The sequence below is a fragment of the Capricornis sumatraensis genome, chromosome 1 (genome assembly GCF_032405125.1).
Source record: "Capricornis sumatraensis isolate serow.1 chromosome 1, serow.2, whole genome shotgun sequence".
Taxonomy (NCBI): domain Eukaryota; kingdom Metazoa; phylum Chordata; class Mammalia; order Artiodactyla; family Bovidae; genus Capricornis; species Capricornis sumatraensis.
In genome coordinates, this window is record NC_091069.1 from 151573492 (window position 1) to 151600561 (window position 27070).

Genomic DNA, 27070 nt, shown 5'->3' on the forward strand with positions numbered 1-27070 from the left:
GGGCCAGGTTTTGGAAATGAAACACCTTCATCTTCTCTATGTTCTTATTTTGGTAGTTATGGGGAATTTCAAAGGCCATGCTCTCCCTGGATCCTGCTTTTTTATCTTGGGGATTTGGTGGACTATAAAGTGCATTCTGAAATATGCCTTCAAAAAGCAGAAACGGACTTCTTACCTTGATTCCAAAGCATTATTCCGTCGAATTGAAATTTTGGAAGGAATCGTATTAGTTGGAATGGCTTTAACTGGTGAGTGACCCTTTTCTGTGTTCTGTTTGCTTTTTGGGGTATTTTCACATGCAAAGAGAAAATTCAATATCAAAACAAAAAATTGCTAAAATAAATGTTTTATTAAAAATACCTGAATACCTATTCTAATTGTAATTTCTACTTTGGATAATTTATTAGAACTTATACTTCATGTTATACAAAGGGCTATTCCTTATGAGTTGGTCATAGCAATTAACTTGCCTGTCCACTCAAGGTGAGTTTCCTTTTTAGATTTAGTTGAATCCTTTAAGATAATTTTATGTCAGTTATTCTGAGGCCTGAAAGAATTAACTCTATCCAAAGCCATTTTTCAAAATGTCACAAAGATAATCAAGTGATTATGGGAAAGTGTCAATAATAAATTCTTGCTGATAGGCTATCCACAGGGTTCAGGTTGAAGAAAACCTTATCTTCTGTGCTCATCCTTTTTGTGTGGTTACTAAATTAGAGAGGGAGGTTGGGCCAGATGATTGTAAGGCCTTTCCGTTTGTTCTATGATTCTGTAAAAAATGTTCTGTGTTTTTAGAGTTCCACTTCAGCTTCTCCTTTACTGAAGGCAAAACTTCCTAATTTTTCTTTAGATTTCTTCATGATGAGAGGTCTTTGCGATGGTCATCCAACTGTGGATCAACTATGTTTCAAAGAGAGGAATTTCCTTGCCAAATTCTATAGATTAACAAATGAAGCAGCATCTTCAAGAAAGTGTTTCAGAATTTGTGTAACTGGCTAGACTGTATGCTATATCTGTGTGTGCTTTCTCAGTTATCCTTAACTGAGGAGAAGCTAAACTCTAGCATTTTAATCCTGAACCAAGCACAACTCACTACCCAAAGATGTACTATGTAAGAAGAATTAATCAGATGCTATAGGATTAATCTCACAAATCTAAATCTAAAATTACTCAGGGTTTATCTAGTCATTAGATTAAAGTAGGAACTAAGGCCATCAGGGTAACTAATCAGGGAACTCGTGGAACTAAGACCATTAGCTTTGAAGATCTAAAATAGCTGTTTGATGAAACTCTCTATCTTTGACTAAGAGTGATTATCCAAACCAATCTTTGAAGCTTCAAAGCCAGCCTAAAGAACCAGTGCTCAGCTGTTAGGTAACAGCCCAGATAGAAGAATCAGTGCCATAGAAAGATAACATATTGGGCTAAGAAGTAGGCTGGTCCTTCTGCATCTTCCTTTTTTAGTAAAATTGTGGAAAGATGGCTTAAAGTGTGATATATCCCTCTGCAGGCATCCTTGGAGAACAGTTTTTACCTGGAGGACCACACCTGACCTTGTATGACTACCAAGAGGGTCAATGGGTCCAACTCCTGAGCTGGCAGCATTTTACCATGTACTTCTTCTTTGGGCTGCTGGGTGTGACAAACATCTTATCTTCTACCATCATTTCACTTCCTGCCTCCTTTAGCAAGTTAATGTTATCAAATGCTTTATTTGTGGAGGGTAAGTATGAGTATTTTCATATACCTTTCATTATTCTTGGACATTTGTCTAGCCCTTTACAATAATATTTCTTTTGTGTCCTGGTATAGCCTTGGCCCACAAGGTCATCTGTTTGGTTTAGGCCATGGTGAGCTATTGAGATGTCCTAGACAAGATGCCAAAGATTTTCCTTCCCTACTGACTCATTTGGGCTTTCCTGGTGGCTCAGTTCGTAAAGAATCTGCCTGCAATGCAAGAGACCTGGGTTTGATCCCTGGGTCAGGAAGATCCCCTGAAGAAGGAAATGGCTACCACTCCAGTATCCTTGCCTGGAGCATTCAATGGACAGAGGAGGCTGGCGGGCTACAGCCCATGGGGTGACAAAGAGTTGGACATGACTTAATACTAACACACACACACACTGACTCATTTAGTACAACTGGGCAAGCCCAGTCATTCAATGTGTTTTATTCACATTTCACATTTTCTTAAAGAAACACCTACTCCAGTATTCTTGTCTGGAGAGTTCCATGGACAGAGGAGCCTAGTGGGCTCCAGCCATTGCGTTTGCAGAACTTGTCTGTTACGACTCAGCAACAAATGAACAACAATGACAGCCATGGTTTATCTCTGATTTATCCAAGAGATGATCATCATTTCTATTTTTGACATATAAAATTGAGCTGAGAATAGTGAAGCATAAATATCCTCAAACGAGGAGACCACTGACAGTAGAGTAGCTTCCAAATCTAGTATTGATAGAGTCAAACTCCACCATTACATGATAAACAGGGTCCAAAATATCTGGTCGCAGGAAAATGAAGTCCTAACATTCTTTGTTCCGTTAGCCTCCCTGTTAGGAAGCAAACACTGAAAACAAGTATTTAATGATTTGTTTTCATTTATTTTATATGTAAGGGATAGATTGTAGAACTAGAAAAATCTCCCCATTAACAAGAGATAGTCTTTCCTAATGTCCACTTTGCCTCTCACATCCAAAGGTAAGAGCTTTGGTTGGGCACCAGCCATGATGCCATGATTCTCTTTATCTCAGGGTATTACCATATTTTCAGTGAACATCTTTTCCCCCTCATCTAAATGAAAAGGATGAAACTGAAGCCAGCATCTCTGTCCATGGGATTAAAAAATATGGTTAGTTACTATTTCTTGGGAGCTTCCAGAGAATCTTATCATACCCATCAAATTCTACTCTTATGACTTGTGTGTATATTTACTGCCTTCAGTGGACTGAAATTCTTAAGGTGAGGGTTTGTTTCATTCATCTGTCTGTTCACCTCAACACCTGTTTCCGTTCATGCTTATTATTCTTCTTTTTGCATAAAAGATGGCTTTGAAATATAGTTATAGAAAATGTCATGATATAGTGGAGAAGAGAATAAAACCTGGGGAAGGGGAAAGGAAATTTCAAAGATTCCATCCTAAAGAGGTAGTGATGACTCCAAAAATGCTGTGTGCTCAGTCATGTCCAACTCTTTTGCCACCCCATGAACTGTAGCCCACCAGGCTCCTTTGTCCATGAGATTTTCCAGGCCAGAATACTGGAGCAGGCTGCCATTTCCTACTCCAGGTGGTCTTCCAGACCCAAGGATCGAACCAACATTTCCTGCACCTCCTGCATTGGCGGGTGGATTCTTTACCACTGAGCCACCTGAGAAGCCCCCCCAAATGCTAGAGGCTTCCAATATTGTAGGAAGCAGTGGGCATCTGATATTTTGGACACATAAATGTGTATGTTTATGAAAGTTGTGTACTGAGGGAAACAGTAGATAGTTTCACTGAAAAAGGCAAACGATTTTTTCTGCCTCTGACAGCTTTTGTCTTCTACAATCACATTCATGGCCGGGAAATGCTGGACATCTTCGTGCACAAGCTTCTGGTCTTGGTCATATTTTCAACAGGCCTGGTTGCTTTCATGGAGCTCTTCATACAGGCCAATATAACTGTGGAACTTCTGCGGACAAGCCTTTTCCTGCTTCACGGAAGCTGGTTCTGGCAGGTGAGTTGGGGCCTCCAGTGAATGTGCCTGGTGTCTGCACTGATGGCCTTCTCTCTTTGATTGTAGGTGTTGTGCTCTGAAACCCAGAGACATCCTTCTGATATGCTGCTGGTAGTGAGAATGCAGGCCTTTGAGGGGCCCAGCGGCCCTGGTGAGAATAGTGACAGAAGGAGGTGGGAGGTGTACACCTTCATCACACACCTGAATATCCATTTTGTAGGAACTCTGAGCTGGTGCTTAGCTGGAAGCAGTTCCTGATGCTAAAGCCACTTAAAGCCTAATGGGTAATAAGCTCGAGAAACATATGGAAGGCAGGAAAGGGAGGGAATTATGTATTGAGGAATAAGTATATGCTGGCCACTGGGCACAACTTTTACATACACATTATTTCATTCTCATTTTGTCCTCACAACAACTTGGAAGTTAGATATTATCATCCCCAATTGACTGATAAAGAAGGCTCAGAGAGAGCAAGTTATTTTCCCAGGATCACACAGAAATGGAGCTAGGTTCTAAAAGCGGGTCTGTCTGACTCCAAATCCCAGGCATTTTCCATTTTACTGTTGACTCCCTAATCTTGGAGTGTTGTTGAAAACATATATTCCTATTAGTGAATGTATACTATACACCTGGGGTCCTCAACTTCTGGGAACTAATGTCTGATCTGAGGTGGAGCTGATATAATATGAAAAAACATGAAGTACACAATAAATATAATGCACTTGAATTTAACTGAAACTCTTACTTCCTCCACCCTGGTTCATGGAAAAATTATCTTCCACGAATTCAGTCCCTGTTGCCAAAAAGATTGGGGACCACTGTTTTACAGAGACTGATAAATCATAATCCAATATACATATATAGATATAATGAAAGCCTGGGATGAAAGGTGAATGTGGTTTAATGACAGAAGATTTCTTAAAGGAGATTTTTAGTCACTAAAGTTCAAGGATATGGAATGATGAGATTCTTCCAGGGATTTGCATTTCAGTGAAGAGTGATAACAATGCCCTGGTGGGCAAGGGGCAGAGAAACATCATGGTCAAAATGGGAGCTAGGAAAGATGTGATATTTAAGCTTGTGGGGAAGGCTGTTGGAGAACAGGCGAGTAAAGAGCTAGATTCAAGGGTTGTTTTGAAGGAAAAATCATATAGAAAAAGTAACAAATAACTTATCATGTGATAAAATTTATAACCGATGAATTTAACCAGCTGGTATACAGAAGTTGTACTGTGAGATTATCTATCATCTGTTGGGAAGCTAAATAGAATGGCATGTAAAACATAATTATGCATTCTGTATCTCTTGATGGGAATATTTGACTATATATTGTGCATGTATTGCTGTATTGCTGATCAAAACTAAAAATAAATCTAAAAAATTCAACAGTGATAACTTCTGACCAAGATGACAAGTGGGTTTATGCTTCAACAAATCTCCTCTGATTCAAACATATAACAATGATACATAAACTATCAAAACTACCTATGAAATTAAAAAGATATTTAAAAAGAGAAAAATAAATGAAAGTAAGAGGGTAAAAAATATGTAGTTGCAATTAAACAACCCAAACTAGGGCAAGCCACCTGTGGGCCAGACAGAATAGAAATGCATAGTTGGAGAAGATATGGACTGCAGGCCTATGGACTCCAGGTCTGGGGTAGATATGATGGCTGGTTGTTTGGTTCCAGGGAAACTAAAAGTAAATTTAAAATTCCTCTCAGTGTGGGGTAAAGTCAGGCTCTTGGAACTCTTGTTAATTATATGTTTATGTATTCTCTGTTTCTAACTGCTTTTCATTCGGTTGATCTTTCACTTTCTGATAGAGGTCTGTTAAAATTTTATATTAGTTATGCATTTGTCAATTTCTCCTTATTTTCAGTTTTTTCTTTAGTGTCATGAGGTTGTATTCTCCTTCTCTCTAGTCTTTTGAGTTGAATATTCACTTATATTTAGTTTTCTTATTTTTACATATAATACATCTAAGACTGCATGTATGCTCAGTTGCTTCAGTCATGTCTGATTCTTTGCGACCCTGTGGACTATAACCTGCCAGGCTCTTCAGTCCTTGGGATTCTCCAGGCAAGAGTACTGGGTTGCCATGCCCTCATCCAGGGGATCTTCCCAACCCAGGGACTGAGCCCAGGTCTTGCACAACAGGTGGATTCTTTACTGCTGAGCTGCCTGGGAAGCCCCATACCTTTCTATAGAATTCTTTTTCGATATTACTACTATAGCTACCTCCTGTGAGATTTCATGTATGGTAGCTTTCACTCTTGGGAAATTTTGAATGTTGCATTTTCTGTGTGATTTCCTCTTTAATTTATGAGTTATTTAGGAGCATACTTTTCAGTTTCCCCAAAATATTCTTTCTTTTTTATTATTTATTTGCAATTCTATTGCTTTGTATGTGTTCCCTTTGAAATGTGTTGAGACCACTTTTGGAATGTAGCCCAATGTCACTGGTAGTAAATGTTCCATGTATTTGAAAAGATAGTATATTCCGTCTTTGTTGGGTTTATGATTCTCCATATATTTATAAATTAAGGTTTTAAAGAGCTAAATATGCAAATAAAGAAGTTAGAAAGTAAGGAGAAAGGGAGAAACCCAGAGTTGATAAAAGGAATAATAAAGATAAGCTCAGAATGAATGAAACTATTTAGTGTTTCTTTAATCATTAATGTTTGATTAATTATCTGAGGGAGGAAGCTGTGAACTTTCATAACTGACCATGCTGCTGCTGCTGCTGCTACTGGTGCTAAGTCTCTTCAGTCGTGTCCAACTCTGTGCAACCCCATAGACGGCAGCCCACCAGGCTCCCCCATCCCTGGGATTCTCCCTGGGATTTTAGGTTCGCTTAATATCGTTCTTTCTGGCAGAAGAATAATATTTTCATATCCCCCCAAGAGCTTTTCTAAGGAAGAGATATGAGGTTAGAGTCTTTGGGCATAAATCCGAGATCATTTAAAAACTTTCCATCTGTCATTATGCCTAGATTAGTTCGGGACTTAAAGGAAAATGAACATTTGATACCAATGCAAACACACACACTGGCAGGAAAGGCAGGTTTAACAATAGTACTTCTCCTCCCCTGCTCTCTCCCGGTTAGTTTCCTCTGAAACAAAAATGTTTCAGGGGCTTAGGTGAATTTATTTTGCTTCCATATTTTGTTGCTATGAATGTTTATGCCCCAAACTGTATCTCAGGCTAATACTATTATGTTGTGATTTGCTTTTCAGCATATTTTTTCTCTTGCTACTTCTCCATATGTGATTAATAAACAATATATAGATAGATTAGAGAAAAGGTACACCTGGATTCTTGGAACCATAAATATGGAGAGGTGAATAGAATGAGGAAAGTGCCCACAGTGGCCATTATTTAAAATAGCTCATATATAAATGATCAAGTAATAGACAAACCTGAAGGGAATTCCCTTCCCCACCTATCAAAATGGTTTCCTGAACCACATTACAGCCAAATATATTTTTCTCAAAAGCCTAATCAAAGGCAATTTAGAAAAGGTTAAAAAAAATCTCTCAGGCACATTTATTCCATGAATCATGTTTTCTGAGTCCGTTTGTGAATGAGAATTTCTAAAGCTCACTTTTGCACTTTGTCATTCCCAGTGTGGAGAATCAAGGAAAGAGGAGGACACACCTGGGAGGGATTTGATTTTGGAAACTCCGAAAACAACAGTTGTGACTGTGGCATGAAGGGAGAAGTCTGTGAGTCCGGGTCAGGCGGACCCAGATCTGAATTCCGGGTCTACCATATTAATCAGATGACCATAGACTAACTGTTCTGTGTGCTTAAGATTTCTCAACTAAAAAATAGTAATGATATCTTATGAGACTGTTGCTTGAATGAAATGTTCCACCCTGAAAATGTCTCTGCCTTGAGGAGATACTATTAATTCCATAGGAAGAGGGTTGAGAAATCTTCTAGGAGAAGGTGAACTTTAGTTGTGGTTTGAAAGAGAAGTGAGAGTCACCAATATGTCCAGGTTTGAGCTTTAGGACAGGTGATACTCTTCTGCTTATTTCAGCCTTAGCCCCTGTATTAGTGTACAAGGGCTGCAAAAACAAATTCCAGCAAGCAGGAAGACTTCAGTGTTCTGGGAGATAGAACTAAAAATCAAGTTGTCAGCAGGTTGGTTCTTTCTTGGGGGCCCCAAGGGAGAATTTGTCAGTTGCCAGCAATCCTTGACTTTCCTTGGCCTGGTGGTAGCATAATTCCAATCCCTGCCTCCAGAGTCACACCTGTGTATTTCTGTGTACCTGTGTCTTTACATGGACCTCTTATAAGAGCACTCATTTGCGACCCCATGGACTCTACAGTTCATGGAATTCTCTAGGCCAGAATCCTGGAGTGGGCAGCCTTCTTCCCAACCCAAGGATTGAACCTAGGTCTCCCACATTGTAGGCAAATTCTTTACCAGCTGAACCACAAGGGAAGCCCAAGAATACTGGAGTGGGTAGCCTATCTCTTCTCCCGCAGATCTTCCTGACCCAGGAATCAAACCAGGGTCTCCTGCATTGCAGGCAGATTCTTTACCAACTGAGCTATCATGGAAGCTCCACTCATCACTGGATTTAGGGCCAATTCTGATCCAATATGACCTCATCTGGATGTCATCTACAAAGACCTTATTTCCAAATGAGGTTACATTTACAGGTATCAGGGGTTAGGACTTCAACATGCCCTTTTAGAAGGAATGATTTAACCCACAACAACTGCTAAGTCTTCCCTCTGGGAGCTGGAGTTGATCACTCCCCAGGCAGGGATAGGTGAGTGGTATGAATGGAATTGAAGGAACACAAGTGAGACTGATGGGTGGGAACTGGAGAGCTAGTCCTTAAACTAGATAGGTCATTAAACTCAACCTCCCAAAAGGCCTTTGGTTGACACAGATTTCTCTGTCAACCTCTATGTATTGATGTGAGAGGAGAATATGAGAAGCAGTTCTGACACCCTGGTTGAAATGGCTGGGCCCCTTAAACTGAGAATTGACTACATGGTTTGAGTTTCCTTATTGTCATTTCCAAACAGTGAGCACAGAGGAGCTAGAAAGTCTCTCTTTCTTCCAGGGCCTTCAGGGACCTGGGCTGTGATACTTTGGTTTCCACTGTGAGCTTTCCTTGAAGTATTATAAAGGGGTATTACAAAACACAGATATGTTCAAACAGCAGCTAAAGCAGCTGGGTGGCATTCTCCTCCTGGAGTTTATGGGTACTGTAGGCTCAGATCTCTAATTTGATAACTGATCTATCTTTTGTTAAATACTCATCCCTTTAGAATGGAGCCCTGTCCTCATGCAGAGTCCCCAGCTCTTGCAATGATGCAAGTGCCTTTGTGACTGTTTGGAGACCCTGAGGCAGGTTCGCGCCTTACTTAGATTTCTTATCCATGAAATAGACACAACAAAAGAAGTCTGTCAGCTTTGATATTTTAGAAAAATGTGTGAATGTGACATTGATTAATAAATAAAGTGCATAGCACCAGTGTAAAAATGAAAGCCTCTGGACTGCTGCACTTGATCAGGCAGCTACCAACCTGAATGATGAATCAATGGAGAATACATGTTGCTGTTCATGCTTTGAAATGCAGGTCTGGTGTGGCCAGTTATTTCTACGTTTAGAAGTAAGCTGAGACTATGGACTTCTGCATGAAGTTCCCTAATTTTTCAAGCATTGTAAATTAATTCAACTTATTTTTTTAAATGTGCAGGGCAGGCAAAGTACATCTGTGATATAAATGTGGCTCAGGATCTGCCAGTCTATAATCTGTGTTTTAAGGGAGAAACAGTACCATGTCTTTATGGGACCAATTACTGTCTCAGTACTGATTGTTCAAACTGTATCAAACTGCTGAGATGACTCACATGGACCCTAGTGTCCAAGCCACTGTCCTTCACATTGCCCCATGGAGACAGGCTAAATGATGAAAAAGCGTGTTGGGTAGAAGAAGGAGCACGCAGAGTCTGGAGGGAGGCCCTCCTGGCTTGGAACCCTGTTAGTCATTCAGCTGTTTTGTAATATTGGGGACATGACCGAAGTCTCTGAGTTCTACCCTCTGTGATATGGGGATGAGACACCCTCTTCTTGGGGTGGTTGTGAGGATGAGAATTAGGGTCCAGGAGGTCTGACGTGCTGCAATTCATGGGGTCGCAAAGAGTCGGACACAACTGAGCAACTGAACTGAACTGAACTGAATGGTCTGGACCTAACAGAAGCAGAAGATATTAAGAGGTGGCAAGAATACACAGAAGAACTGTACAAAAAGGATCTTCACGACCCAGATAATCATGATGGTGTGATCACTAATCTAGAGGCAGACATCCTGGAATGTGAATTCAAGTGGGCCTTGGAAAGAATCACTACAAACAAAGCTAATGGAGGTGATGGAATTCCATTTGAGCTATTCCAAATCCTGAAAGATGATGCTGTGAAAGTGCTACAGTCAATATGCCAGCAAATTTGGAAAACTCAGCAGTGGCCACAGGACTGGAAAAGGTCAGTTTTCATTCCAATGCCAAAGAAAGGCAATGCCAAAGAATGCTCAAACTACCGAACAATTGCACTCATCTCACATGCTAGTAAAGTAATGCTCAAAATTCTCCAAGCCAGGCTTCAGCAATACGTGAACCGTGAACTTCCTGATGTTCAAGCTGGTTTTAGAAAAGGCAGAGGAACCAGAGATCAAATTGCCAACATCCGCTGGATCATGGAAAAGCAAGAGTTCCGGAAAAACATCTATTTCTGCTTTATTGACTATGCCAAAGCCTTTGACTGTGTGGATCACAATAAACTGTGGAAAATTCTGAGAGAGATGGGAATCCCAGACCACCTGACCTGCCTCCTGAGAAATCTGTATGCAGGTCAGGAAGCAGCAGTTAAAACTGGACATGGAACAACAGACTGGTTCCAAATAGGAAAAGGAGTACATTTCGGCTGTATATTGTCACCCTGCTTATTTAACTTATATGCAGGGTACATCATGAGAAACGATGGACTGGAATAAACACAAGCTGGAATCAAGATTGCTGGGAGAAATATCAATAACCTCAGATATGCAGATGACACCACCTTTACGGCAGAAAGTGAACAGGAACTATAAAGCCTCTTGATGAAAGTGAAAGGGGAGAGTGAAAAAGTTGGCTTAAAGCTCAACATTCAGAAAACGAAGATCATGGCATCCAGTCCCATCACTCCATGGGAAATAGATGGGGAAACAGTGGAAACAGTGTCAGACTTTTTTGGGGGGGGCTCCCAAATCACTGCAGATGGTGACTGCAGCCATGAAATTAAAAGACGCTTACTCCTTGGAAGAAAAGTTATGACCAACCTAGATAGTATATTCAAAAGCAGAGACATTACTTTGCCAACTAAGGTCCATCTAGTCAAGGCTATGGTTGTTCCTGTGGTCATGTATGGATGTGAAAGTTGGACTGTGAAGAAGGCTGAGCACCGAGGAATTGATGCTTTTGAACTGTGGTGTTGGAGAAGACTCTTGAGAGTCCCTTGGACTGCAAGGAGATCCAACCAGTCCATTCTGAAGGAGATCAGCCCTGGAATTTCTTTGGAAGCAATGATGCTAAAGCTGAAACTCCAGTACTTTGACCACCTCATGTGAAAAGTTGACTCATTGGAAAAGACTCTGATGTTGGGAAGGTTTGGGGGCAGGAGGAGAAGGGGATGACAGAGGATGAGGCGGTTGGATGACATCACTGACTCGATGGACATGAGTTTGAATAAACTTCGGGAGTTGGTGATGGACAGAGAGGCCTGGCGTGCTGCGATTCATGGGGTCGCAAAGAGTCGGACACGACTGAGCGACTGAACTGAACTGAACTGATGTGCCTGAGTGAGGTTACAGTGCCTGACACATGGCGGTACATCTTCCAGGGAGTACTGATGGCAGATCTCCTTCCAGCTAAAGGGAATCCTTTATTTTTTAAATATTTATCTATTTGGCTGTGCTGGTTCTTAGTTGCAGCACACAGGATTGCCAGTCTTTGCTGGGCATTCAGGATCTTGAGTTTCAGCATGCAAACTCTTAGTTGTGACACATGAGATCTAGTTCTGTGGCCAGGGATAGAACCCAGACCCCCTGCATTGGGCGCACAGAGTCTTAGCTGCTGGATCACCAGGGAATTCCCTAAAGGGAATCCTTTCAGATGGGAAACAGGAACATGTGATTAAGGCACAGCTCTTACTTTTCCCTGATTTATTCATATTACTGGAAATTTCCAACAGAAATGGTTTCACTCATTATTATAAAATAAAGTGCTGTTTTTTTTTTCCCCAGTAAGATTACATTTATTAGATTTATGATCAGAAGCAAATTACTAAACCACCCAATTTTCCAATCTGGTTAATGAGGATAACAATACATTAACTTGGGATAATAATATATTGTTGAAGGGCCATAGTAGAGAAACCTCCTAAGCACAGTAACTGACACATCGCTAATATATGGTAGACTTTTGTACAGTTATCCATGTAATTATCTTGGTTTTGTGTCTCATTTAGATCTCAAACCTGACATATGTTCCTCTATCTATCTACCTATTATTTATTTATCTTACTTTTCTTATTGGAGTAAAATTCACATAACAGAATTCAATTCCTCCCTCCTCCTCTTCCCTCCTTGCTTTTTCAGTTTTATTAACGAATAATTGACATACAACACTGTATGAGTTTATGATGTACAGCACAATGATTTCATTTACATAATTAAATGATTACAAAAATAAGTTTAGTGAATATCCATTATCTCATGTAGAAACAAAATTAAAGACATTGAAAAGCATTGTTTCCTGTGATAAGAAATCTCAGGATTTACTCTCTTAACTTCCATAACATACAGCCATGTTAGTTATTGTACATTATATCACTTATTTATCTTATAACTGAAAGTTTGTACCCATTGGCTGCCTTCATCCAATTCCCCTTCCCCCACCTCCCACCTCTGGTAACCACAAATCTAATCTCTTTTTCTATGAGTTTGTTTCTGAAGTATAACTGACCTAGAGCACTATGTTAGTTCCTCATGCCCAACATAGTGATCTGATATTTCTATACATTTCAATGTGATCCCTCAGATCTAATATCCATGTATTATCTGGATCTAGTATCTGCCACTATACAAAGATATTGCATAATTGTTGACTATATTTCCAACAGTGTACATTTCATACTTGGAAATTTGTACCTCTTAATCTCCCTCACCAATTCTTTCATCCCTGGAACCTTCTCCCCTCTAGCAACATTTTATGCTTTTTAAAGTGTATAATTCGGCAACATTTAGTACATTCACAGAGTTGTGCAATTCTCGCCTCTATTCTAAAATATTTTCATCACCCTGAAAGGAAACCCCAGATCCATTAACCAGTCATTCCCTTTTCTTTTCCTTCCAGTCCCTGGTTACCATTAATTTGCTTTGTGTCTCTATGGTTTACCTATCCTGGTTATGTCATACAAACAGAACTATACAATATATTACCTTTTGTGTCTATCTTCTTTCTCTAACATAATGTTTTCAAGGTTCATCCATGTTGCATTATAAATTAATGTCATTTTCATGGCTGAATAATATTCTGTGGTATGGAAATACTACATGTAGCTTGTTCATTATCAGCTGATGGACAATTGGAATGTTTTCAACTGTGGCCCTTGTGAATAATGATCCTTTGAACATTTGTGTAGATGTTTGGATACCTGTTTTCAGTTATTCTGGATAAATATAGTATCTAGAATGATATTCTACATTTAACTTTTTTAGAAACTGTCCAATTGTTTTCCACATGGCTGTATTATTTTTATGGGCTTCCCAGGTGGTATGGTGGGAAAAAATCTGCCTGCCAATGCAGGAGATGCAAGAGACATGGGTTTGGTCCCTGGGTTGGAAAGATCCTCTAGAGTAGGAAATGGCAACCTATTCCAGTAGTCTTGCCTGGAAAATTCCATGGAGAGAGGAGCCTGGAGGGCTACAGTCCATGGGGTCACAAAGAGTCAGACAAGACTGGGCATGCATACATATATCATTTTACGTTCTCAATAGCAACATGTAAGGATTCTAATTTCTCCATATCCTTACCGACACTTGTTACTTACTATTATTAATACCATTATAGGGGGTGTGAAGTGGTATTTCATAGTGGTTTTGATTTGCATTTCTCTAATAACTAATGATGTTTATAATTTTTTCTTGAGCTTATTGAGGATTTAAACACCTTCTTTGGGGAAATGAGTCTTCAAGTCCTTTGCCCATTAAAATTTTGTTTGGCTTTTTTTTTTTTTTCTTTGGCTTTTTGTTGAGATTAAGGATTCTTAATTTATTCTAGATATCAATTCCTTATCAGATATGATTTGCAAAATTTCCTCCTATGCTAAAGGTTGTCTTTTCATTTTCTTGATACTGTCCTTTGATGCACATGAGTTTTAAATTTTGATGTGTCTTGGTGTCATGTCTAAGAAATCGGTACCAAATCCCAGGACATGAAGCTTTTCCCTCGTGTTTTCTTCTAAGAGTTATGATTTCAGTTCTCATACTTAGGTTTTTGATTCATTTTGGGTTTATTTTTATATATGGTGTAATGGTGGTTTATTCGCTAAGTTGTGTCTGACTCTCGCGACCCCTGGCTACACTCCATTTATTTAGATCTTCTTTGATCTCTTTCAACAATGTTTTGTAGTTTGCAAGGTACAAATCTTGAGCCTCCTTGCTTAAATTTATTCCCAAGTATTTTATTCTTTTCAATGCTATTATTAGTGGACTTGTTTTCCTAACAATTTTTCTGGATTGTTCATTGCATCTTTTGTGTGTTGATTTTGTATCCTGCAAGTGTGCTAAATTTATTTATTAGCTCCAATAGTTTTTTTGTGTGTGTGGTTTCTTTATAGTTGTATGTATACTCTTGAGAAACCAATATGCAGGTCAGGAAGCAACAGTTAGAACTGGACATGGAACAACAGACTGGTTCCAAATAGGAAAAGGACTACATCAAGACTGTACATTGTCACCCTGCTTATTTAACTTCTATGCAGAGTACATCATGAGAAACGCTGGGCTGGAAGAAACACAAGCTGGAATCAAGATTGCTGGGAGAAATATCAATAACCTCAGATATGCAGATGACACCACCCTTATGGCAGAAAGTGAAGAAGAACTAAAAAGCCTCTTGATGAAAGTGAAAGAGGAGAGTGAAAAAGTTGGCTTAAAGTTCAACATTCAGAAAACGAACATCATGGCATCTGGTCCCATCACTTCATGGGAAATAGATGGGGAAACAGTGGAAACAGTGTCAGATTTTATTTTGGGGGCTCCAAAATCACTGCTGATGGTGACTCCAGCCATGAAATGAATAACTTTTCCTTGGAAGAAAAGTTATGACCAACCTAGGTAGCATATTGAAAAGCAGAGACAGTACTTTGCCAACAAAGGTCCATCTAGTCAAGGCAGTGGTTTTACCAGTGGTCATGTATGGATGTGAGAGTTGGACTTTGATGGAAGCTGAGCACTGAAGAATTGATGTTTTTGAACTGTGGTGTTGGAGAAGACTCTTGAGAGTCCCTTGGACTGCAAGGAGATCCAACAGTCCATTCTGAAGGAGATCAACCCTGGGATTTCTTTGGAAGGATTGATGCTAAAGCTGAAACTCCAGTACTTTGGCTGTTCATGTGAAGAGTTGACTCATGGGAAAAGACTCTGATGTTGGGAGGGATTGGGGGCAGGAGGAGAAGGGGACGACAGAGGATGAGATGACTGGATGGCATCACTAACTCGATGGACATGAGTTTGAATGAACTCCAGGAGTTGGTGATGGACAGGGAGGCCTGGCGTGTTCCAGTTCATGGGTCGCAAAGAGTCGGACACGACTGAGTGACTGAACTGAACTGAACTGAACTGAAGATCATGTCATTTGTGAATATAGATAGTTTTACTTCTTCCTCTATAATGTGGATGTGCTTTATCAATTTTTTCTTGATTAATTGCACTGGCTAGAATTTCTAGTACAGTGTTAAGTAGAATTGGTAAAATAAGAAACCCTTGTCTTGTTTCTGATCTTAGGAGACAAGCTTTCAGTATGAATATAATGTTACTCATGGGCTTTGTTTATTTTAAAACCTGTTTTTCAAAACTCTGATTTTGAAATAATTTAGTGAAGCTGAGCAACTTAGAATTCTAACATATTCTCTGAAAGTCCACCAATATCCAGAGATGATTACTATTCATATCTTGAAAATTGATCTATAAATATCCTTAACATTTTCCCAAAAGTATTAACTAGTAGATATTGTCCATTTTCATAAAACAGGTAGAGTTTCTTATCTGTAGCATCTCAGATAATGGGAGTTATGTTACCATTAATCTTGAAACGAAACATTTTGAACTGCACCGTCTTTGGGAATATGGCTGGCACTTCTTAATACGTGCTCTTGTTTTAAATTACAGATCGGGTTTGTCCTTTATCCTCCCAGTGGAGGTCCTGCATGGGATTTAGTGGATCATGACAACGTTATGTTTCTCTCCATATGCTTTTGCTGGCATTATGCAACAGCCATTATCATCGTTGGAGCAATTTATGCCTTTGTCACCTGGTAAGTTAGTGCTTTTTGTTCGCGCAAGTTCTATTTTTTGGTTTATGATCATCAAGACTCAACAGGACTGAAATTTAAGTTCAAAGAGGTATTTCCCTCCTTAGCATTCCACAAAACAGGGTAATATAGCAGAAAATTATCTCTAAGCACAGACATTTCCAGTGAAAAGAATAAATGCTGGTTTAAAGTTGGAATAGCTAAAAAGTGCCTCTGCTGTGCTCCTAACCTATGCATCACCCTTCAACACGCTCTTCTGTGCCTCCATGTCTTTGCATATGCTGTTTTCTTTTCCACAAAGTCCTCCCCATACTTGCAGTGAGCCCCCTCCACTTCCCCATGCATACTTCAGTTATAGAATTTCCCAAGCTTGTGGTCATTCTTGACAAACACGTATGTCTCCCATTAAGTTTGAGTATCTGATTAATTTGACATTTACTGCAAAACTTCTAACAGTAAGATTCAGTTAAATGATCCATGTTTTTACAAGGACTTTGATACACTATTTCATGATGAATGAGGAGCAATATACAGATTGCTAAGAACCCATATTCTAGCTCTGCTGCTTGTCAGCTATATGACTTAGGGTAGATTATTTAATCACCTTAAATATCAGTTTTGTTGTTTAAAAGATGAAGACCTAAATGAAAATCGTGTATTTCAACTGCCTACAACATAATAAGAACTCAACGAAGATTCTTCTTTTTCTTGTGCTTGTTCTTTTTTTTTTTTTTTTTTCTGGTTCCTGTGATAGATTTCTTTTTAAATTGAAGTTCAGTTGACATGTGGCTTCCCTGGTAGCTCAGCTGGGAAAGAATCCTCCTTCAGTGCAGGAGACCCTGGTTCAATTTCTAGGTCAGGAAGATCCCCTGGAGAAGGCATAGACTACCCTCTCCAGTATTTCTTGGGGATTCCCTGGTGGCTTAGGTGGTAAAGAATCTGCCTGCAATGTGGGAGACCTGGGTTCGACCCGTGGATTGGTAGGATCCCCTGGAGGAGGGCATGGAAACCCACTCCAATATTCTTCCCTGGAGAATCCCCATAGACAGAGAAACCTGATGGGCTACAGTCCATGGGGTTCCAAAGAGTTGAACACGACTGAGCAACTAAATACAGCACAGTTGGCACACAACATTATACAAGTTTCAGGTGTTCAACATAATGATTCAACTTTTATATACATTGCAAAATGACCCCCACAATAAGTCTAGTTATACCATTTGTCATAATACAGATTTACAAACACTTTTTCCCTTGTGATGAGAACTTTTAAGATTAAGAACTTTAAGATTCTTAATAACTTTCAAATCTACAATGCAATATTATTGATTATAGTCAGCATGCTATATGTAACATTCCCATGATTTATTTCTTTTATTTTCATGTTTTAGCTTTTCATTTGATATTAGAGTACAGTTGGTTAACAAGGTTGTGTTAGTCTCAGGTGTACAACAAGGTGATTCAGTTCTACATATACATGTATCTATTCTTTTTCAAATTCTTTTCCCCATTAGGTTGTTATAGGAAATTGAGCAGAGTTCCCTGTGCTATATAGTAGGACTTTGTTGGTTTTCCATTTTAACTATAATAGTGTGTACATGTCAACCCCAAACTCTCTAAATAGCCCCCATTCCTCCCCCACCCCGCCATAACCATAAGTTCCTTCTCTAAGTCCGTAGGTCTGTTTTATAAATTAGTTCACTTGTATCATTTCTTTTTAGATTCCACGTATAATCATATGATATTGCTTTCTCTGACTTACTTCACTCAGTATGACAATCTCTAGGTTCATTCATGATGCTGCACAAGGCATTATTTCATTCTTTTGTATAGTTGAGTAATATTCCTTTATATATATATGTACCACAAATTTTTTAATCCATTCTTCTGTCCATGGACATTTAGGTTGCTTCCTAAATGTCTTGGTTGTTATAAATAGTGCTGCAATGAACACTGAGGTAATGTATCCTTTCGGACCATGTTTTTCTCTGGGTATATGCCCAGGAGAGCACCGAAGAACTGATGCTTTTGAACTGTGGTGTTGGAGAAGACTCTTGAGAGTCCCTTGGACTGCAAGGGGATCCAACCAGTCCATTCTGAAGGAGATCAGCCCTGGGATTTCTTTGGAAGGAATGATGCTAAAGCTGAAACTCCAGTACTTTGGCCACCTCATGCGAAGAGTTGACTCATTGGAAAAGACTTTGATGCTGGGAGGGATTGGGTGCAGGAGGAGAAGGGGACGACAGAGGATGAGATGGCTGGATGGCATCAAGGACTCGATGGACGTGAGTCTGAGTGAACTCCGGGAGTTGGTGATGGACAGGGAGGCCTGGCGTGCTGCGATTCATGGGGTTGCAAAGAGTCGGACACGACTGAGCGACTGAAATGAACTGAACTGATGCCCAGGAGTGGGATTGTAGAATCATATGGTAGCTCTATTTTTAGCTTCTTAAGGAACCTTTGTACTGTTCTCCACAGTGGCTGCACCAGTTCACATTCCCACTGACAGTGTGAGAGGGTTCCCTTCTAATACCCTCTCCAGCATTTATTGTTTGTGGAGTTTTTTGATGATGGCCATTCTGACTGGTGTGAGGTGACATGATCATTTCAAGATGCAGAAAAATCTTTTGACAGAATTCAACACCTATTTATGATTTTAAAAACTCTTCAGAAGGTGGACACAGAGAGTACATACCACAAAATAATTTGGGTACATCAGTTCAGTTCAGTTCAGTCGCTCAGTCATGTCTGACTCTTTGCAACCCCATGAATCGCAGCACCCCAGGCCTCCCTGTCCATCACCAACTCCTGGAGTTTACTCAAACTCATGTCTGTCGAGTCGGTGATGCCATCCAGCCATCTCATCCTCTGTTGTCCCCTTATCCTCCTGCCCCCAATCCCTCCCAGCATCAGGGTCTTTTCCAATGAATCAGCTCTTCGCATGAGGTGGCCAAATTACTGGAGTTTCAGCTTTAGTGTCAGTCCTTCCAATGAACACCCAGGACTGATCTCCTTTAGGATGGACTGGTTGGATCTCCTTGCAGTCCAAGGGACTCTCAAGAGTCTTATCCAACACCACAGTTCAAAAGCATCAACTCTTTGGCGCTCAGCTTTCTTCAAAGTCCAACTCTCACATCCATACATGACCACTGGAAAAACCATAGCCTTGACTAGATGGACCTTTGTTGACAAAATAATGTCTCTGCTTTTTATTATGCTATCTAGGTTGGTCATAACTTTCCTTCCAAGGAGTAAGCGTCTTTTAATTTCATGGCTGCAATCAGCATCAGCAGTGATTTTGGACTCCCCCAAAATAAAATCTGACACTGTTTCCACTGTTTCCCCATCTATTTCCCATGAAGTGATGGGACCAGATGCCATGCTCTTAGTGTTTTGAATGTTGAGCTTTAGGTCACCTTTTTCACTGTCCTCTTTCACTTTCATCAAGAGGGTCTTTAGTTCCTGTTCACTTTCTTCCATAAGGGTGGTGTCATCTGCATATCTGAGGTTATTGATATTTCTCTCGGCAATCTTGATTCCAGCTTGTGCCTCTTCCAGCCCAGCGTTTCTCATGATGTACTCTGCATAGAAGTTAAATAAGTAGGGTGACAATATACAGCCTTGACATACTCCTTTCCCTATTTGGAACCAGTCTGTTGTCCCATGTCCAGTTCTGTTGCTGCATATACGTTTCTCAAGAGGCAGACCAAGTGGTCTGGTATTCCCATCTCTTTCAGAATTTTCCACAATTTATTGTGTTCCACACAGTCAAAGGCTTTGGCATAATCAATAAAGCAGAAATAGATGTTTTTCTGGCACTCTCTTGCTTCCTTGATGATCCAGTGGATGTTGGCAATTTGATCTCTGTTTCCTCTGCCTTTTCTAAAACCAGCTTGAACATCTGGAAGTTCACGGTTCACATATTGCTGAAGCCTGGCTTGGAGAATTTTGAGCATTACTTTGCTAGCATGTGAGATGAGTGCAATTGTGCAGTAGTTTAAGCGTTCTTTAGCATTGCCTTTCTTTGGGAAAAGGAAATGGGAACCCACTGCAGTATTCTTGCCTGGAGAATCCCATGGATGGAGGAAGTTGGTGGACTATAGTCCACAGGTCGCAAAGAGTCAGACATGACTGAGCAACTTCACTTTCACTTTATTTGGAATTTGGGTACATACCTCAACATCATTTGAGTACATACCTCAAAGGTCATATAAGACACACCTACAGCTAACATTATTCTCAAAAGTGAAAGGGTAAAGGCATTTCCTCTAAGATCAGGAAAAAGACAAGGATGTCCACTCTTGCCACTTCTATTCAACATAGTTTTGGAAGTCCTAGCTATGGCAATCAGAAAAGGAAAACAAACAGAATCCGAATTGGAAAAAGAAGACGTGAAACTGTCATTGTTTGCAGGTGACATGATGCTATACACAGAAAGTCCTTAAGATGCTATACGTAGAAAATCCAAAGAAAACCACTGGAGCTCATCCGTGAATTTGGTCAAGTTGCAGGTCAGAAAATTAGTGCACCTAAATCTATGCATTTCTATACTCTAACAATGAAAGACCAGAAAGAGACATTCAAGAAACAACCCCATTTACCATCTCATTAAGAATAATAAAATACTTAGGAATAAACCTACTTAAGGAGACAAAAGACCGGTACTCTGAAAACTATAAGACTTATTTATTTTATAACTGGGAAGTTTGTGCCTCCTGATACCCTACATCTATTTATGCCCACCTCTCTACATTCTGGCAACCATTCTGTATCTGTGTTTTGTTTGTTTTTCAGATCTCACAGATAACTAAAATGTTATGGTATTTTCTTTCTTGATGCCTTATTTCACTTAGCATAATACCCTTAAGGTCCAGTCCATTCTTTTTTATGGCTGAGTAATATTCTATTACATACATATAAGTATAAAATATTATAAATATAAACATATAAATATCTCAGTTGAGCTAATTTTTGTATATGATGTAAGACAGTGGTCCAGTTTTATTCTTTTGCATGTGGCTATCCAGTTTTCCCAGCACTATTTTTGAAGAGACTGGCCTTTCCCTACTTTGTATTTGTGCCTTCTTTATTGTAAATTGACTGCCCATATTATGTGTGGGTTTATTTTTAGGCTATCTAGTCTGTGCCATCGATCTTTTTATGCCAATATGATACTGTTTTGATTTTACAGCTTCATAGCATAGTCTGAAATCAGAAAGCATGCTTCCTCCAGCTTTGTTCTCCTTTGCCAGAGTGCTTAGGCTATTCAGGATCTTTTGTGATTCCATACAAATTTTAGGACTGTTTGTTCTATTTCTATGAAAAATACCTTTGGTAATTTGGTAGGGATTGCATTGAATCTATAGATTTTTGGGGATAATATGGACATTTTAATGATATTCTTCCAATCCATAAGCATGGAATATTTTTCTTATTTGTGTCTTCTTCAGTTACTTTCATCAGTGTCTTATAGTTTTCAGTGTGTAGATCTTTCATCTCCTTAGTTAAATTTGTTTCCATATATTTTATATTTTATTCTTTTCGATGCCATTTTATTTTTATTTTTTATTTTTTTGTAATAATTTTTTTCCCTTTATTTTAATTTACAATACTGTATTGGTTTTGCCATACATTGACATGAATCAACCACGGGTGTCGATGCCATTTTAAATGGGATTTTTTTCTTAACTTTTCTTTCTGATAGTTCATTGGTAGTATATAAAAATATAAGTTTGCATATTAATTTTTTACCCAGCAACTTTACTGAATTTATTGGTTCTGGGTTTTTTTGGTGGAGTATTTAGGGTTTTACATATATACATATATATATATGTATATAGTGATTTAGTCTCTAAGTTGTGTCCAACTCTTATGACCCCATGGACTGTAGCCTGTCAGGCTCCTTTGTCCATGGGGATTCTCTAGGCAAGAATACTGGAGTGGGTTGCCATTTCCTTCTCCAGGGGATCCTCCTGCCCAGGAATTGAACTCAGGTCTCCTGCATTGCAGGCAGATTATTTACCAACTGAGCTACAAGGGAAGTCATATACATATATCTGCTGAGTCACTTCAGTCATGTCCGACTCTGTGCGACCCCATAGACAGAAGCCCACCAGGCTCCCCCGTCCCTGGGATTCTCCAGGCAAGAACACTGGAATGGGTTGCCATTTCCTTCTCCAATGCATGAAAGTGAAAAGTGAAAGGGAAGTCGTCGCTCAGTCATGTCCAACTCTTAGTGACCCCATGGACTACAGCCTACCAGACTCCTCTATCCATGGGATCTTCCAGGCAAGAGTACTGGAGTAGGGTGCCGTTGCCTTCTCCAATATATATATGTCATCTGCAAGTAGTAACAGTTTTACTTCTTCCTTTTCAATTTGTATGCTTTTTTTCCCCTTGCCTTAATTTTCTGAGTTACAATGCTATTTTGACTAAAAGTGGCTAGAATAAGCATCATTGTCTTGGTCCTGATTTAAAGGAAAAAACCTTCCTGATTTCATCACTGAGTATGATGTTACCTGTGAGCATGTCATATATGGCCTTTATTAGGTTAAGGTATGTTCTCTTTATACCCACTTGTTGAGAGGGTTTTTTTTTTTATCATAAATGCAACTATTGAGATAATCATATGATTTTAATTATTCTTTTTGTTAATGTGATGTATCATATTATTGATTTGTGGATGTTGAACCATCCTTGCATCCTTGGAATAAATCCCACTGATCAGGGTACATGATCCTTTTAATGCATTCTTGAATTCAGTTTGCTAATATTTTGTTGAAGATTTTAGCACCTATGTTCATCAGTGATATTAGCCTATAATTTTATTCTCCTGTGTGATATCTTTGTCTGACTTTGGCATCAGGGTAATGTTGGCCTTGTGAAATGAGTCTGGGAGCATTCTCTCCTCTTACATTTTTTGAAAGAGTTTGAGAAGGATAGGTATTTAAGTCTTTTTTTAATATCTGTACTGTTTACCAGTGAAACCACCTGGTCTTGGACTTTTCTTCATTGACAGTTTTTTGTTTGAGATTACTGTTTCAGTCTTTTTCCTAGTAATTGATATATTCAGATATTTTGTTTCATGATGATTCAGTCCTGGAAGATGTATGTTCCTGGGAATTTATTCATTACTTCCAGGTTATTCAATCTGTTGGTGTTTAATAGTTCGTAATACTTTCTTAATCCTTTGTACCCTTTTTTTGGTATCAGTTGCAATTTCTCCTCTTATATTTCTGATTTTATTTATTTAAGCCTTCTCTTTTTTTCTTAGGGAGTAAGGCTAAAAGTTTGTCTATTTTATCTTTTCAAAGAACCAGCAGTTTGTTTCATTGATCTTTTCTATTGCTGTTTTAGTCTCTATTTCATTTACTTCTGCTCTGATCTTTATTATTTCCTTCCTCATAATAACTGTGTGCTTGCTTTGTTCATTTTTTCTTGTAGATGTAAAATTTAGGCTGTTTATTTGAATTTTTTATTATTTCTTGAGGTAGACCTGTGTTGCTATAAATAAATTTCATCTTAGAACTGCTTTTGCTGTCTAGGTTTTGGTATGTTGTATTTCCATTTACACTTATCTCTGGGTATTTTTTTAATTTCTCCTTTGATTTCTAACACTGGTGCTAGCAAGTTAGAAAAAGAGTGCAAACATGGTGGCTGCTAGTGCTGGCACTAGCAAAGTAGAGAGGGAAGAAAGCAAAAATGGAACCTGCCAGTGCTTCCATTCCTGGAGAGAATCCTAACAGATTTCTTCCTTGCTAGTAGATGCTCTAAGGTTAGGAAATGAATTCCATTCATGTATGGTCTAGACACTTTTCAAACTGTGGGTTTTATGTTGTATGGCCAGGTGGGTGAGGCTGCATGCAAGCCCTTTCACAATGGAATCTCTATTCCTTACACCCCTTTGGTTCTTCTCGACATCTCCCTGTTGGTCTTCAAAGCCAGATGTTTTGGGGCTCATCTCACCAATGCAAGTCCCAGGGGTTCGGGTGCCTGATATAGGGCACAAATTCTTGCTCCTCAGGAAGAAGCTCTGTATCTGTGAGATCTCTTTGATTGTGAGTCTTCATACTGGGGGTGGGGTCTTTGATGGGACCATGTCTCTGCCTCTTTTACCCATCTCATTGTGGATCTTGTCCTGTGTTGTAGAGGAGCTCTTTGGCTAGTTTTTGGGTCTTTTTTTTTTTTTTTTTCAAATAGGGAATTGTTCCTTATGTAGCTGTAGATTTGCTGTGTCCATGGCAGGAGGTGAATTCAGGACCTTCCTAGGCTGCTATCTTGAACCACCTCCCCCGCTCACTCTTGTTCTTTTTATTATTCCTCTTGTTCTTGTTCTTCTCTTGTATCAAAAACTGTATAAGGTATAGACCCTATGGGGAGAGAGAGACAGTTTAAATATAGTACGATACATGGAAATAGTGTAAGAATAAAGCACTATTGGAACACAGAGGAGGCCTCCTCACAATTGAGAATTAAACTGAAGCTTGAAGGATTGTAGGAATGAAAGAGGTGAGTATGGTTCATTATTATTTCTATTAGCATGGTAGCTAATGCCAAACCACAGTTGGCTTGGCTGATTCCAACTATTGATCATGCAGGCTCCAATCCTTCAGACTTAAGCATTGATTGACGATTGTTCTATATCTACGGTCATCATATAGACATGAGCTCTGTGTGATTATTGAGTACTCGACATGTGCCTGTGCTGTGCTTAGTCGGTCAGTCCTGTCCAGCTCTTTGCAACCCCATGGATTGTAGCCCACCAGGCTCCTCTGTCCATGGGGAATCTCCAGGCAAGAACACTGGAGTGGGTTGCCATGCCCTTCTCCAGGGGATCTTCCCAACCCAGGGATCAAACCCAGGTCTCTTACATTACTGGCGGACATGTGCCTACTGCCGCATTAATTTTAATTAATTTAAATATTCATATATGCGTAGTATTACCATATTGGATAGTACACATCTAGCATATTCTCTAAATTCCTAAATTACAGTAGCTGATTCTAGACCAGAGGGGTCTCAGACTCTGCCTGAACTAGCTTTCTAGTCCTTTCTCTAGACATTTACCCGGGTTATCTCTCCTGCTCTGTGCTTCTTTGAGCTTCACTGCTAAAGAGCTTTGGTGTTGTGTCTCTGGGTGAGGAAGTCCTTTCCTGGTCTAGCTTCCATTATGTCTCTCATATATTTTGGGTCAGCCTACCTTGATCTGTAGTTACCCCATACTTGAGGTCTAAGTTTCCTTGGTGGCTAACACGGTAAATAATCCACCTGCAGTGCAAGAGACATGGGTTCGATCCCTGGCTTGTTGGGAAGATCCCTTGGAGGAGGGCATGGAAACCCACTCCAGTAGTCTTGCCGGGAGAATCCCCATGGACAGAGGAGACTGGCGGGCTACAGTCCATGGGGTCTCAAAGAGTCAGACACAACTGAACAACTAAGCACAGCGTAGTACAGAGGTCTAAGTGCCATGGGTGCTGGGAAATTCTACCTTCTCACTGAGTGATTTCTATTAGTCCTATTCAGTTCCCTCAAAGCATATGTATGCACTGGTGGTTAAGGCTCACTCTGTCATTGAGTGAAACTTGACTTCTTCCTCTGTTGTTTTAGGCTGACTTCTGGGCCTCATCTCCTTAGGGGCTGTGCAGCCTCCAAGAATAAAGCTGGCATTCAAGCAATCTCTCTACCCCATGTCAGCTCCCATCCAGAGCCAAAAGAAGACTATTGTCTCTTCCTGTTTCAAAAACCTTCAGACCACTAATGAATCTCGTATCCACCTTTAGTTTTCTGGAAACCAGAAACTCCATGTTTACTGTTTCAATTGGCTCTCCTTACCCAGAACCTTTGACTTATTGACCACATAGTTACCTCTACCTGGCATATCCCAATTAAATGCTCATCTCTCCTGTGAAAACTTCTGTGATTGCTTTAGTCTTTGCTTATCTCCCTTCATGAGTTTTACAGTACTTTAGTCTCTAACACACATTTTAACAGTTGCGATCTATCTTGTGATATTTACTATTAGCTCATGTTAGTCTTATCTGCTACCTAGATTGTTCACCTGCAGGAGAAGACCTTTTTTCATATCTCTCACAGCTCTTGTCATGCTGTCAAAATTATATAGGTACCCAATAGACACGTATTTCTGTTTTAACAGATCTGCTTCAGAACTACTCAAATAGTGTTCAGTTGTTTGGAAATAATGTTTTATATGCTTTTAAGTTTCAGTCTCATATTGCTCTTGAAATATAAGGCCAAAAACATGTGTTCTAGTGTATTTTTATATAACATTAAGCAGTAGCTTAAAGAATATCATGAAGAATAAATACAAACTTTCAGTGAGGTCATATGTAGTTCCTGTAGTCATGAAGAGTTTTGAAAATCTGTTCATCATGGTTTGACTGTGAACTGGATTGTAACTCAGTCACAGCTGATGGGTTTTGAGGACATTCTATCAGAATTTATTTGACAGAGCACAAAGATCACCATGGAAACAAAACTGGGTTATGAAACTCCTACCTCCCAAATCTCAGAAAAATGAAGCCGTGCTTTTCAGCTTTCCAGAATAATGATTTAAGGATTGCCTCATCTAGTCCCATGCCTGCTGTTCTCCTCATGACAGCTCATAGGACAGGCCTATCTTTATGAAATCTTTATTGTATTTCATATATAACACCACTGTGGTACAGAGCTATTTAAAAAGCCCCTCTGGATGGACAGAGAAATATTACCCATTTTCAGGTTGGTCTTCGA

At 39.5% G+C, this 27070-nt stretch overlaps 1 protein-coding gene across 1 annotated transcript in view; it reads left to right on the top strand.

The window, feature by feature from the left end:
* Positions 1–27070, top strand: part of LOC138082842 (transmembrane protein 45A-like) — a 110584-nt gene that overhangs the window by 80384 nt on the left and 3130 nt on the right. Inside the window, exons 2-5 of the mRNA XM_068976250.1 lie at positions 57–248; positions 1511–1723; positions 3535–3719; positions 16179–16324. Of these exons, the coding sequence (XP_068832351.1) occupies positions 59–248; positions 1511–1723; positions 3535–3719; positions 16179–16324 (734 nt within the window). The 5' untranslated portion in view covers positions 57–58. The remainder of the gene's footprint in view (positions 1–56; positions 249–1510; positions 1724–3534; positions 3720–16178; positions 16325–27070) is intronic.